The sequence below is a fragment of the Heterodontus francisci genome, chromosome 9 (genome assembly GCF_036365525.1).
Source record: "Heterodontus francisci isolate sHetFra1 chromosome 9, sHetFra1.hap1, whole genome shotgun sequence".
In the NCBI taxonomy this organism is placed as follows: Eukaryota; Metazoa; Chordata; class Chondrichthyes; order Heterodontiformes; family Heterodontidae; genus Heterodontus; species Heterodontus francisci.
In genome coordinates, this window is record NC_090379.1 from 53,286,615 (window position 1) to 53,302,173 (window position 15,559).

General features: G+C 44.1%; 1 protein-coding gene across 2 annotated transcripts in view; it reads left to right on the top strand.

Moving 5' to 3' along the window:
• Positions 1 to 15,559, top strand: part of atl1 (atlastin GTPase 1) — an 82,253-nt gene that overhangs the window by 9,284 nt on the left and 57,410 nt on the right. For both annotated transcript variants that reach the window (XR_010975690.1, XM_068039087.1), the window contains exon 2: positions 1,340 to 1,584. Coding sequence is in view for 1 of the 2 variants with exons in the window: in XM_068039087.1 (XP_067895188.1) it covers positions 1,340 to 1,584 (245 nt within the window). In the remaining variant the exon portion in view is untranslated. The remainder of the gene's footprint in view (positions 1 to 1,339; positions 1,585 to 15,559) is intronic.

The following is a 15,559-nucleotide window of genomic DNA, read 5'->3' on the forward strand; positions in this document are numbered from 1 at the left end:
CTGAAATCGGTATTAGGCCCCTGATTTGTGTATGCAGTGGATCTAGTGCCAGTTACAGGTGCATGCCCTGGACACCTACTGAGGAACCCTAACCAATATGGAAGGCAGTACACATCTGGCACAGAATGAGCATACACATGCTGCTCACCATATTGGATTTTTAGACACACATTTTACAGCTGTTTTGTCAGAAGTGTCAGTAAACTGACTGGCCAGAATTTTATGCCCCTCTGGAGTGGGCTGGGAGGTGTTGGGGGCAGGGTATAAAATCGTGTGGGAAGCGGGCGGTACTGTGTCCGTTCCCTACCCATCTCCACTGGTATTTACCAGCAGTGAGGAGGTGGTGTACAGCCCACCTGCCCTAAGGCCAATTGAGGCCCTTAATGGCCAATTAGTGGCCACTTGAGGGCCTCTTCCTGCCCCATTAGTATTTTGCCAGCAGTGGATGGGCAATTCATCACCTGGGGAAGTCACCCAGGAAGACTTGGTGGCCTCCTGTGCCCCATGGAGGGCCTGCTCAAGCAGTGTGGACTGACCCCGCTGAATACCCCTGCCCTCGCAATCAAACCTCTCCACACCCCCCACACCTTGCTGGGGCCTGGCTGATTGTTTCCGGCGAGCCCCAACCCTACCTACCTGCAGTCAGGGCCTCCTCGATGGCTGCTGCCCTGGGGGCTGCTGCAGTCCCAGAAGGGGCCACTGCTCCCAGTGGCGCAGTTGGGACAAAAGAGCTGCCTGCCCTCTGAGGAGCGGAAGCCACAACCTTGAGCAATTAGCTGCCGGGGGACTGTAAAATACAATTGTGGCTTCCAGGGCCGGTAGAGGCAGGCTCACCCCTGACTTTGCAGCTGGTTGATGGGGCCACTGCCACCTCTTTAAATTCTGGCCACTGTGTCCATCTGAAGGTGTTTCTAAACAAACATAACACATTTTCATTGAAAAATGTATAAAAGGACTTTGTTCCTTGGCACTGTAATTACAGATTACCTACATATTTTTATATAGAAATCTTAGGTGCTGCAAAGATTTGTCCACAATTACCATGATTCTATCTGCAATGTAAGTTTTCACAAATACAGAGAAACACCAATTAACTTATCAGATAATTTAAATGCTAAACTGACTCCTTTGAGTAATCATAAATAATATTTATGTAAGATGAACATTTGGGATGAAAAACAGCTGGTCCCATAAGAGGTATGTGAATGGTTTGAAGTGATCACTTGACATAAGCACTTTTCCAATCTTAATAGTGATTGTTTGGCAGGACAGCACTCATACTTTACATGCATATTAAACAGTGAACTGTTCCATTAACTTTTCTAAACTTTGATTATAGGAGGATTTTCAGAAGGAAGCTTCAGTTGGACATCAGAAGATGAAGTGGTGCAGCAGGCTAGACCAGTTCAGATTCTTGTTGTTAATGATGACCATACTTTTGAACTGGATGAAGTGGCTCTGAACAAAATCCTTCTCTCAGAAGAAGTTAGAGATCGGGAGGTGGTAGCCTTATCTGTCGCTGGTGCCTTCAGAAAAGGAAAATCATTCCTTATGGACTTCATGCTGAGATATATGTACAGTCAGGTAAAGTAAGAATGATATATCTTCACATTAGCAGTTGTCATTTTGGACATGAGAGGTACATCTTTCAAAGATGATTATTCACTTGGGAGCCAGGTAAGGTTCCTTCTAAGGAATTAAGGTGCATCTCCAAGTGTGGAAGAAAATTTTGGTATGTAGACGAGTATGGAAATGACACAAGGTCAGGCAGCGGCACGATGGACGGTGCAAGAAATCTAATAAGGAAAAGTAAACTGAAAGATATCGAGAGAAAAATGCTGATATTTGTAAAACAGAATAAATTTAATAATGCCCCATAATGAAATGTTTATGTACAATACAAAGAATCAAAACCATGAAAAAATGCAGTCCAATTTGCCAGCCAAGATATGGTTCAGAAATTGCCTGGTTTCTATGCATTCAATATCAAATTCTACTTTTCATCCTAGTTTTAGGTTTATGATTAGCAGGAGCCAGAATTACAACAAAAACCTATATGGAATGCATACAAATCAAAATGTAAGTATAAGGAGTTGGAATTATTTATCAGATATATATATATAATAATATATATATCTGATGAGTGTCAATCCTGTAGTGGCAAGCACACAACCTGATAAATCGCATAATAAAAGGAATAGTATTCGATTAATTACCCAACCGATAGCTCTGACACTTGCTGTGATACAATAAAACATAAGTAATAAAAGTAATCTTTCTGTACCTGAGCCATGAGCAAATTGGCATAGAGTCAATAAGATCAGAGTGTTGAATGTGTGGCTCAAAAATTGGTGTGGGAGAAATGGCTTTTGACTCATGGGGTACTGGCACCAGTACTGGGGAAAGAGGGAGCTGTACCATTGGGATGGCCTTCACCCAAACTGCGCAGGGACGTGTGTCCTGGCAAATCATGTGACTCGGATTGTAGCGTGTGTTTTAAACTAAAAAGTGAGAGGGAGGGTTCAGGTGAGGGGAAATTTAGAAAGTTCATAAAGGACAAGGCAATAGTGCAGGGTAGCGATATAGGTAATGTTAACCAGAGTGTGACAGGAAAGAACAGAGCGTACAAACATAAGAGTGCACCAGCAAATAAAGTCAGAGTAGAGAAAAATGGTAAAAAAGACAGAATTAAAGGCCCTTTATCTGAATGCATGCAGCATTCATAACAAGATGGATGAATTGATAGCACAAATAGAAATAAACAGGTGATATGATAGGAATTACAGCGACATGGTTGCAAGGTGACCAAGGCTGGGAAGTAAATATTCAAGGGTATTTGACATTTTGGAAGGATAGGTGGAAAGGAAAAGGAGGTAGTGTAGCTCTCTTAATAAAGGAAGAGATGAGTACAGTCCTAAGAAATGATCTTGCCTCAAGATCAAGATGTAGAATCAGTTTGGGTGGAGATAAGAAATAGCAAAGGAAAAAAGTCACTAGTGGGAGTAGTCTATAGGCCCCCTAACAGTAGCTACACTGTAGGACAGAACATAAATCAAGAAATAATGGGGGCTTGTAGGAAAGGTACTGCAATAATCATCCCCAATTTTAATCATCTTATTGATTGGACGATTCAAATTGGCAATGGTAGCCTGGAGGATGAGTTCATAGAGTGCATCAGAGACAGTTTCTTGTAACAGTATGTTCTGGAACTAACCTGGTAGCAGGCTGTTTTAGACTTGGTAATGTGTAATGGGACAGGATTAATAAATGACCTCATAGTAAAGGATCATTGAGGCAAGAGTGATCATAACATGATAGAATTTCGCATTCAGTTTGAAGGTGAGAAGTTTGGGTCTGAAACTAATGTCTTAAATAAAGCCAATTACAAGGGTATGAAGACAGAGTTGGCAAAAGTGGACTGGGAAAATAAGTTAAAAGGTAAGACGGTAGAGAAGCAGTGGAAGACATTTAAGGAGATATTTCATAACTCTCAACAAAGATAAATTTTATTGAGAAATAAAGACTCTATGAGAAGGGTGCACCATCCATGGCTAGCTAAGGAAGTTAAGGATGGTGTAAAATTGAAAGAAAAGGTGGAGAATGCTGGAAAGATTAGTGGTAGGCCAGAAGATTGGGAAACTTTTAGAAACCAACAGAGGATGACTACAAAAAGAAGGGAGAAATTAGAGTATGAGGGTATCCTAGCAAGACATATTAAAAACAGACAGTAAAAGCTTCTACAAATATATTAGGGGAGGCGGTGGCATAGTGGTATTGTCACTGGACTAGTAACCCAGAGACCCAGGGTATTGCTCTGGGGACATGGGTTCAAATCCCACCACAGCAGAAGGTGGAATTTGAATTCAATTAATACATCTGGGATTAAAAAGCTAGTCTAATGATGGCCATGAAACCATTATCGATTGTTGTAAAAACCCATCTGGTTCACTAATGTCCTTTAGGGAAAGAAATCTGCTGCCCTTAACCGGTCTGGCCTACATGTGACTCCAGACCCACAGCAATGTAGTTGACTCTTACATGCCCTCTGAAATGGCCTAGCAAGGCATTCAGTTGTATCTAACCGCTAGGAAGTCAATAAAAAGGAATGAAACCGGATGGACAACCCGGCATCGACCTAGGCACCGGAAACAACAACGGCAAACCCAGCCCTGTTGACCCTGCAAAGTCCTTCTTACTAACATCTGGGGGCTTGTGCCAAAGTTGGGAGAGCTGTCCCACAGATTAGTCAAGCAACAGCCTGACATAGCCATACTCACGGAATCATACCTTACAGACAATGTCCCAGACACTGCCATCACCATCCCCGGGTATGTCCTGTCCCACCGGCAGGACAGACCCAGCAGAGGTGGCGGCACAGTGGTATATAGTAGGGAGGTAGTTGCCCTGGAAGTCCTCAACATCGACTCTGGACCCCATGAAGTCTCATGGCATCAGGTCAAACATGGACAAGGAAACCTCCTGCTGATTACCACCTACTGCCCTCCCTCAGCTGATGACTCAGTACTCCTCCATGTTGAACAGCACTTGGAGGAAGCACTGAGGGTGGCAAGAAAATGTACTCTGGGTGGGTGACTTCAATGTTCATCACCAAGAGTGCCTCGGTAGCACCACTACTAACCGAGCTGGCCGGGTCCTAAAGGACATATCTGCTAGACTGGGTATGCGGCAGGTGGTGAGGGAACCAACAAGAGGGAAAAACATACTTGACCTCGTCCTCACCAATCTGCCTGCCGGAGATGCATCTGTCCATGACAGTATTGGTAGGACTGAACACTGCACAGTCGTTGTGGAGACGAAGTCCCGCCTTCACATTGAGGATACCCTCCTTTGTGTTGTGTGGCACTACCACCGTGCTCAATGGGATAGATTTCGAACAGATCTAGCAATGCAAAACTGGGCATCCATGAGGCGCTGAGGGCCATCAGCAGCAGCAGAATTGTACTCGACCACAACCTGTAACCTCATGGCCCAGCATATCTCCCACTCGACCATTACCATCCAGCCAGGAGACCAACTCTGGTTCAATGAAGAGTGCAGGAGGGCATGCCAGGTTCAGCACCAGGCATATCTCAAAATGAGGTGTCAACCTGGTGAAGCTACAACACAGGACTATCTGCATGCCAAACTGCGAACGCAGCATGCGATAGACAGAGCTAAGCGATCTCATAACCAACGGATCAGATCTAAGCTCTGCAGTCCTGCCACATCCAGCCATGAATGGTGGTGGACAATTAAACAACTAACTGGAGGAGGTGGCTGCACAAATATCCCCATCCTCATTGATGGGGGAGCCCAGCACGTCAGTGCAAAAGATAAGGCTGAAGCATTTGCAACAATGGTGGCGCAGTGGTTAGCACCGCAGCCTCACAGCTCCAGTGACCCGGGTTCAGTTGGTTACTGCCTGTGCGGAGTTTGCAAGCTCTCCTTGTGACCGCGTGGGTTTCCGTCAGGTGCTCCGGTTTCCTCCCACAGCCAAAGACTTGCAGGTTGATAGGTAAATTGGCCATTGTAAATTACCCCTAGTGTACGTCGGTGGTAGGAGAATGGTAGGGAATATGGGATTAATGTAGGATTAATATAAATGGCTGGTTGTTGGTCGGCACAGACCCGGAGGGCCTGTTTCAGTGCTGTATCTCTAAATAAAAATCAAATAAAGAAGTGCCGAATTGATGATCCATCTCGGCCTCCTCCTGAAGTCCCCAGCATCACAGATGCCAGACTTCAGCCAATTCGATTCACTCCGCGTGATATCAAGAAACGACTGAAGGCACTGGATACTGCAAAGGCTATGGGCCCTGACAATATTCCAGCAATAGTACTGAAGACCTGTGCTCCAGAACTTGCCGCACCCCTAGGCAAGTTGTTCCAGTACAGCTACAACACTGGCATCCATCTTGCAATGTGGAAAATTGCCCAGGTATGTCCTGTACACAAAAAGCAGGACAAGTCCAACCCGGCCAACTACCGCCCCATCAGCCGACTCTCAAAAATCAGTGAAGTGATGGAAGGTGTCATCAACAGTGTCATCAAGCAGCACTTGCGTAGCAATAACCTGCTCAGTGATGCTCAGTTTGGGTTCCGACAGGGCCACTCAGCTCCTGACCTCATTTCAGCCTTGGTTCAAACGTGGACAAAAGAGCTGAACTCCAGAGGTGAGGTGAGAGTGACTGCCCTTGACATCAAGGCAGCATTTGACCGAGTATGGCATCAAGGTGCCCTAGCAAAACTGAGGTCAATGGGAATCGGGGGAAAACCCTCCGCTGGCTGGAGTCATACCTAGCGCAAAGGAAGATGGTTGTGGTTGTTGGTCAATCATCTGAGCTCCAGGACATCACTGCAGGACTTCCTCAGGGTAGTGTCCTAAGACCAACCATCTTCAGTTGCTTCATCAATGACCTTCCGTCAATCATCAGGTCAGAAGTGGGGATGTTTGCTGATGATTGCATAATGTTCCGTACCACTCGTGACTCCTCAGATGCTGAAGCAGTCCGTGTAGAAATACAGCAAGCCTTGGACAATATCCAGGCTTGGGCTGACAAGTGGCAAGTAACATTCGCACCACACAAGTGCGAGGCAATGACCATCTCCAACAAGAGAGAATCTAACCATCTCCCCTTGACATTCAACGGTATTACCATCGCTGAATCCCCCACTATCAACATCCTGGGACTACCATTGACCAGAAAGTGAACTGGAGTAGCCATATAAATACCGTGGCTACAAGAGCAGGTCAGAGGCTCGGCATCCTGCGGCGAGTAACTCGCCTCCTGACTCTCCAAAGCCAGTCCACCGTTTACAAGGCACAAGTCCGGAATGTAATGGAATACTCTACACTTGTCTGGATGGGTGCAGCTCCAACAACACTCAAGAAGCTCGACACCATCCAGGACAAAGCAGCCCTACCCCACTCCCCGTTCCCGCACCCCATCTACAAACATTCACTCCCTCCACCACCGATGCACAGTGGCAGCAGTGTGTACCATCTACAAGATGCACTGCAGCAATGCACCAAGGCTCCTTCGACAGCACCTTCCAAACCCGCAACCTCTACCAACTAGAAGGACAAGGGCAGCAAATGCATGGGAACACCACCACCTGCAAGTTCCCCTCCAAGTCACACACCATCCTGACTTGGAACTATATCGCCATTCCTTCACTGTTGCTGGGTCAAAATCCTGGAACTCCCTTCCTAACAGCTCTGTGGATGTACCTACCCCACATGGACTGCAGCGGTTCAAGAAGGCAGCTCACCACCACCTTCTCAAGGGCAATTAGGGATGGGCAATAAATGCTGGCCTGGCCAGCGATGCCCACATCCCATGGACAAATTTTAAAAATAAATAAAGGAAGAGAGTAGCTAAAGTAACTGTTGGTTCCTCAGAGAATGAGACTGGGGAATTAATTATGGGACATAAGGAAAGGGCAGAGACTTTGAACAAAAATATTGTATCTGTCTTCACAGTAGAAGACACAAAAAGCATCCAAGAATCAGAGAAAATCAAGAGGCAAACGGGCGGGAGGAACTTAATGCAATCAGCATCACTAAAGAAAACGTACAAGGAAAACTAATAAGACTAAAGGCTGACAAGTCCCCTGGACCTGATGGTCTGCATCCTTGGGTCTCTAAATAAGTGGCTGCAGAGATAGTGGATGCATTGGTTGTAATCTTCCAAAATTCCCTAGATTCTGGAAAGGTCCCAGAGGATTGCAAAAACTGCAATTGTAATACCTCTATTCAAGATATGGGTTGGTGGGGAGAGTACAGAGTTCACCCCTTCCCACCCCCCCCAATACCCATCAGAGTACAGAGTTCACCCCTTCCCACCCCCCCAATACCCATCAGAGTGCAGAGTTTACCTCTTCCCACCCCCCAATACCCATCAGAGTACAGAGTTTACCCCTTCCCCATCTCAGTGGCACCAGCTTTCCCTGGACGGGAAAGTGAAGACGCATGAATGCCGCTCGTCATGCTGATGATCAGGAACTGAAGGTAAGATCACTGCGTTTAGCTTTTTAATTCATGCAAATATGTTATTTAATATGCTAAGTTGGGTCCCATTGCAGAGGGGTGGAGGGGCAGCCACGGAGCTTCACCGCTCCCGGAAAGATTGGGCCCAAGAATCCCATCGTTGGGTTCCGTGGCAGCTGCTGCCACTCCGATTTTCCGCCCCCCTTCCCCCCCCCACCCCCTGCCATGGAACCCGACACTGGGCTGGGAACAAATTTGAGGTTGTAACAAGCAGGGTAGATAAAGCGGAACTAGTAGACGTGTATATTTGGGTTTCCAAAAGGCATTCGATAAATTGCCACATAAAAGATTACTACACAAGATAAGAGCTCATGGTGTTGGGGGTAATATATTAGCATGGATAGAGGATTGGCTAACTAACAGGAAACCGTGTTGAGATCAATGGGGCATTTTCAGGTAGGCAAACTGTAACTAATGGAGTGCCACAGGGGCCTCAACTATTTATGATGCGTATTAATGACTTGGATGAAGGGACTGAGTGTATGATACAAACCTGCTGATGATACAAAGATAGTTCGGAAAGCAAGTTGTGAGGACACAAAGTGTCTGCAAAGAGATATAGATAGGTTAAGTGAAAATTTGGCAGATGAAGTATAATGTGGGAAAATGTGAGCTTCGCCACTTCAGCAGGAAGAATAGAAAAGCAGAATATTATTTAAATGGAGAGATACTGCAGAATGCTGTGGTACAGAGGGATCTGGATGTCCTTGTACATGAATCACAAAAAGTTAGCATGCAGATACAGCAAGTAATTAGGAAGGCAAATGGAATGTTGGCCTTTATTGCAAGGGGAATGCAGTATAAAAGTAGGGAAGTCCTGCTACAGGGTGTTGGTGAGACCACACCTAGAGTACTGTGTACAGTTTTAATCTCCTTGCTTAAGGAGGGATGTACTTGCATTGGAGGCAGTTCAGAGAAAGTTCACTAGGCTGATTCCTGGAATGAAGGGGTTATCTTATGAGGAAAGGTTGAGTAGGTTGGACCTATACTGATTGGAGTTTAGAAGAATGAGAGGTGATCTTATTGAAACGTATAAGATTCTCAAGGGGATTGACCGGGTGGATGCTTAGAGGATGTTCCCCTCATGGGGGAATCTAGAACTAGTGGGCACAGTTTCAAAATAAGTGGTCTACCTTTTAAGGTGGAGATGAGGAGGAATTTCTTCTCTCAGTCGTTAATCTTTGGAATTCTCTTCCCCAGAGAGCAGTGGAGGCTGGCTCTTTGAATATATTCAAGGCTGAGCTGGACAGATTATTGATCTACAAGGGAGTCGAGGGTTAGGGGGGGCTGGCAGGAAATGGAGTTAAGGGACTGGATTTTAAGAGCCCGCCGCTGATCTCTCATTTAAATAGTCGGGGCAGCCCCCCCCCCCCCCCACAACCCCCCTCAATCTTATGGAGGGAGTAGGCTGGCTCCCCAGCAATGGCGTCAGCTCCCTGTGCGCAGTCGCTAGCACCATTTTTAAAGGGCAGCCAGTCCTGCCGCCCAATTTAAATTTTTAAAACCCTACCCCCTAAAATTCAATAAATAAATCTCTAATGTCCCTTTCCCACCCTCCCAATAACAATTACAATAACTATTTGCTCTTCCTCCCCCCCACCCCCCAAACACTTACCTTTTATATCTGATTTCCCCCCATCACCCCCAATCTGCACAAAGTTTAAGGTTCAACCCTTCCCACCATCCCCTACACCCATTATGTGTATTTGACCCTGTTTCCACGCCACCCCCTCCCCCCACCCCAGGCACTGATAAACTTACCTCCTCCTCCCTCCCCACCAGTGTGGCGCCTTGTTTCCCCGGATGGGGATCTGAAGGCGCGGGAGTGCCAGCTGCGACGCCAAAGATCGCGGGGGGCCTTCAAGATTACAGGTATGTGTATTTAGATTTATTAATTTTATTCATTTGAATATTTAAATTGTGGTCCAGTCACCCAGCGGCGGGGGAGCTGCCACGGAGTCTAGCTGCCGCCGGTAGGATCAGGCGGGGCCCTCACAGCATTGAGGTCCATGGCTGGCCTCATCCGGAGCCATTTTCAGCAACCCCCCCCAACCACAGAATCCGACGCCTGGGGGAAGAACAATATCCAGCCCAAGGACACAATCAGCTCAGGCATGATCTTATTGAATGGCGGAGCAGGCTTGTGGGGCCTGCTCCTGCTCTTATTTCTTCCAATTTGATTCTGCAGCAAACTCTGTTCACCCATCGCTGCTGTCATCACTGACCTGCATTGGCTCCCAGTCCCTCAACATCTCAATTTAAAATTCTCTTTGCTGTGTTTAAATCCCATTGTGATCTCTCCGCTCCCTAAATTCGTAAACTTCTCCAGCTCAATAACACCTTCCTCCTCCTAAATTCTACGTTCCTCTGTCTCTGTTTTCTTGTGAATTCCCCCCTTCCATTGTTAGCTGTGCTTTCAGCCACCTAGTGATCATGCTTTGGAATTCTCTCCCTAAGCCCCTCCACCTCCTTTAAGACCTGTAGTAAAATCCGTCACTTTGGCCAAGCTTTTTGTCAGCCTTAGTAATATAGTTTTTCGCTTAAACCTCTGCAGAGTGCCTTGGAACAATTTTTTAGTTAAAATGTCATTTGAAAATTTATCCACAATACTGATTCTCCCATATCCACTTCCAATGTTTCTACAGTCCCCTTTCTGTCTTCCTATATAAAAACCAAAGCAAAATGTTTGTTAAACACCTCTGTCATTGTTTCATTCTCAATTAAAAGATGGTTCTCTTCATCTCTACGTGTTATTTTGCTTTTGCCTTTTCTTATAAAAGCTGTTTCCCTTCATGCTGACTAAAATTCTATTTTGTGTTGTCCCTTGGTTTCGCATTTTTTCTTATATGCTTTCCTTCTATATTTTTAATTGTTTTATTTAGAGATACAGCACTGAAACAGGCCCTTCGGCCCACCGAGTCTGTGCCGACCATCAACCACCCATTTATACTAGTCCTACATTAATCCCATATTCCCTACCACATCCCCACCTTCCCTCAATTCCCCTACCACCTACCTATACTAGGGGCAATTTATAATGGCCAATTTACCTATCATCCTGCAAGTCTTTGGCTGTGGGAGGAAACCGGAGCACCCGGCGAAAACCCACGCAGTCACAGGGAGAACTTGCAAACTCCGCACAAGCAGTACCCAGAATTGAACCCGGGTTGCTGGAGCTGTGAGGCTGCAGTGCTAACCACTTGTTTAATCCTCCCTCAATTTATCACATGCTTTTTTAAAACCTTACCTTTGCTCTAATTTATCGAGGGAACTCCAGCCTTTGATGCATCCTCTTTATTCCAGTTAAAATGTATTTAGCCCGAACCTTATTCACCTTGTATTTAAGTATAAAATTAAAACAGAAAGTGCTGGAAATACTCAGCAGATCTGGCAGCATCTGTGGAGAGAAGCAGAGTTAACGTTTCAGCTCAGTGACCTTTCATCAGTATCATTAAGTATCATTGGTTGCTATTTGATCTGCCATATTTAGAAAGAGAGCTTGCTTTTTAAAAAAAAACAGTGAATCTGGGCTAGGTCCCCTTTCGTTGCAGTGTAAATAGCTAATCTTTACTCCAACACCATTATTGATTCTTTATCATATTGGGTTATGGTCACTATTTCCCAAATGTTCTCCTATTACACAATTAATCAAACTGCCTTCGATGCATTCTAGGAACTTTGGAAAACAGGGGCGGGAGAGGGTGGGGTAGGCAAATAAAAATCAAAAAACAAGTACTGCTGTTGGCCACCTGACCTGATTTTTCAGCAGGTCTCAAAATGAGTGGCTAGTGCACTTTCCTCGGACAGACGGGGCCTTATTTCAATATTTAAATCAGGATAAGTACTTGAAAGCAGAGTGTGTTGCAGGGCTATGTGAGAGACTAAGGCAGTGTTATGAGTTTTGGAATGGTCAAGCAAAGAGCCAACAAAGGCACAAAAGTTTAAATGATGTCCTTTGGTGCTGTAAACTGTTATGGTCTTATGGAGGCAACAAACATTCTAGACTCCAGTTTGCACCCATGGACATAGCTATCCATTCCTCATATCAGTGAATCTCTGCATTATTAGCAAATATCTACATCAGTGTTCATTGATCCCCCAGGTAGCAGCATGCTGCATGGTACAGTGGATAACATTGTGTCTACTGAGCCTTTTGTCTCCTTCAGAAAGAATTTCCAAAACTGATCGTCAACCAGTTCCTCACTGGAGAAGGGGTTTGCTTGCTTTATTTTTGCTGCTGCTGGTCTTCTGACAATGTGCACTTTTAGTGTACTCAGAGCAACGTAGCTGCCCTTCAGGATATTACTCTACACTAGTTTGCATTCAGTTTATTTAAAATGTTACTGTTACTTTGCTCACTGCAATGCTGTTTTATAATTAATACCAGGTTTATTATACATTGTTGTCTTTTGGCAATGATGCAAAACTTCTACGTGTACATATACCTACACACACACACACACACACACAACATTTCTATATATATTTAAATCAGTATTTTCTTGTCACAAAAGTCAGATTAAAAATTCCCTTTTTAAATAGATAACTGAGTGTCCATGAAATTATAGCTGCTGTTCATTGCTGAAAATGGCTCTTACAATTTAGTTTATCATAAATGTTCCTCTGGAAGAAGCTACCATATTAAAAAGGAAATCTTACTTAGCTTTTTGAGGTTACTTAAAATGCTCAGAATGCTCAAAATCTAAAAGTGACAGTAATATAAATCCAGGGTACTTGCATATTTTCAGTGTTATGTAATAGAATACATCTTCTGGCCAGCTGATCCATAAAATCAATAACCCTATTTATTACTTTAATTTCTGAATCATCCAAAAGGCCTCAAATCTCTTAATTTTATAAGCAGCATCCTACCCTATCATCTCTCTCCAACAGATTTTCAACAGCTTTTGTAGTGCAAAGAACAGAGCCTTGTGTAAATTTGAAATAAGACTGGAGAGAAAACATACGGCTGGTAACAATTCCATTGTACACTAACAGCTTACCTAGATTCATCGATTTTTTTTTTGAAAAGCAGAAAGCTTTTCAGCTCATAACAAAAGAACATTCAATATACAAACTGCCTTACTTTTTTTGCTACCAATTTTTTCTCCTCTGCGAAGGTATTACTCTTTGTTGGAGTAAAATTCCACAGTTTCCAGGCACACTCAATACTCCAAGTAGTTGTTATTTGTGCAAATTTGGCAATGAGCATCACTGACTTATTCAGCTGTCATGGGGAATTTACAGCTGAGCCCAATCCTGTCCTCACCTGATATCCCACGCATACACTTCCGGAACAAGTAGTTTTTCATACCAAGCCAGAGGTGCCATGACCAATTGTATGTTTCTGTTCTCAACCTAGCACTTACTAGGGTTTGAACCTGGCCTATACTTCTCAACTGGATAACCTCACTATTTGGAGCACTGAAGTTTCACCTGAAAGACCTGTATCCCTGTATCCCTTGAGCTAGTCTGACTGGAAATCATCATGGAGGTTCTCTGCGCATTTTCCTGCAGTATTTCCTTCTGACATTTGTGATGCATGTCCATTTTATAGTTTTTGATATATAAATGACCCCCAAATTACACTAACATTTTTTACATTTTCTCAGCATTCTCATTGAGTTGTTACTAGCTCATCAGTCCACACATATAACTGAGCATCCTGCGTTGCCAGGGGCTAACTGTTGACAGAAGTGCTTCTAAGGAGCCCTACCTGATGATAAGAAAGAGAATTTCCACTTGTGTATTTCTGCTTCTCTCCACAGCTGTTGACCGTGTTTCCAGACCTTATATGACCTTGTCCTTAAGACCTAGATGACTTTAAGTCCTTATGCATGGTTCAGCTAGTTGCCTCATCCTTCCCTGTGAAGATGGTGTTAGCTGCTGCACATTAGGTGATAAACCTGTATCTGTGGAGGTGTTCTCTGTTCTGCTTGGATCTTCTGCTCCTGGGTACAATCACCTTGTGGTGACCTTATGTCGAGCAGCTGGCTTAAATCTCACCTCCCCTGATCTCTGGGAAATTTATATGTTGAAGTGCTGGATACTGCTGGACATAACTGCTGGATCTGGATAATACAGGTTGCTGTACAACCTGTAACTCCTCTTTCTCTCTCTCGCTCTCTCACTGTTGTAGATGCACTTTTGTAATAACAGAAACTGTTCCACATGCACAAAATACTACAAAATAACCAAGAACTAAGGGAAAAAAAACAAGAAGCTCTGAACTCTTGTATATATCTTCAATTTTCAAAGAAAATCCTTTCCATTCAATTAACCATTCCATTCTTTTGACCTATTGTAATATTACTTATTCCTTTGGTATGTGAACTATTGTAAGATTCACAGGACGACAAGTAATATCACAAGAATATGTGGGTTTTAATTATAACTTAACTGAAACATATATATACACAGCTACTACACGAGCACATTTACACATCACACGTGTGATGAAACATCATTTATTTTGGTGATCTTCACTTACAACCTCTTAAGGTGGCCCCAGAACATCCCCCTTTTCTCCAAAGATAAAAACATATGTACAATAGACAATGATGCTGTGGTTCAGATTAACTATACATGAAAAAGCAGAACATAATTTACAAGTAAGCAAGTTTAAGACTCTCTAAAATGTAGAGAAAGTTTGCTTATTCGTCCTGATCTTATCATAAACCTCTTCCCAGAGCTGAGCTCGTCTTCATGACTCCTCTGAGACTCTGGTGCCTCAGAACTCTGGTTAGCATGTTCTTCCTCTGTGCTCAGAGCTTTTGTACGTTCATCTGCAGACTTATTCTTTGTATGTGTCCGTGATGCGACAGGTTATCACAAATACTGTTGTTAAACAGCTCTCTGAGTTGACATTGGTCCCATCTGACAATCGCATCATTGGGTGTGTGGACCTCAAATGATCTGTTCCTGCTTGCCTTCCATACAATGCCTTCATCTGCCCTTGTTTTGGAAGACTTAGAAAAATGATGACTGGCAACATCACGAATCACTGGCAAACCCTCTGGCCTCTGTGTACTTGTTGAAATGAACTGAAGCCTGAGGAGAGACTCCTTGTCATATCATCTCTTCGTGTCAAGTCTCCCAGCCTTTGTGTTGTCCTTTACATGGACTGACCTGACACACGTGACCTGGATATTTTGTATCATCTTTGATGTGTTACTGACTTCATGTATTATGACAATTCGTAAATCTTGACACACTGGAAGCTTTGTGGCATCTGGTCCAGTTGTGTCTACAATTTGTGGTAGCCATTCGAAGCTCCCATAGTTGCACTGCAAGGTTATTGCTCCAGTGCACTTGATTGGAGAACCATTGTCGACAGTCAGCCTAGCTGTGCCGGGTCATAGCATGGACTCCCATTTCTCTAAATACAAGTCCTTCAGTATATGGATGGACAGAATATTTGCACTTGCTCCAGTGTCAATTCTCACTCTTAGCTTATGCTTGCCATTCTCTGTAGACATATAGCATAATCATAGCGAATGCCTCAGAATG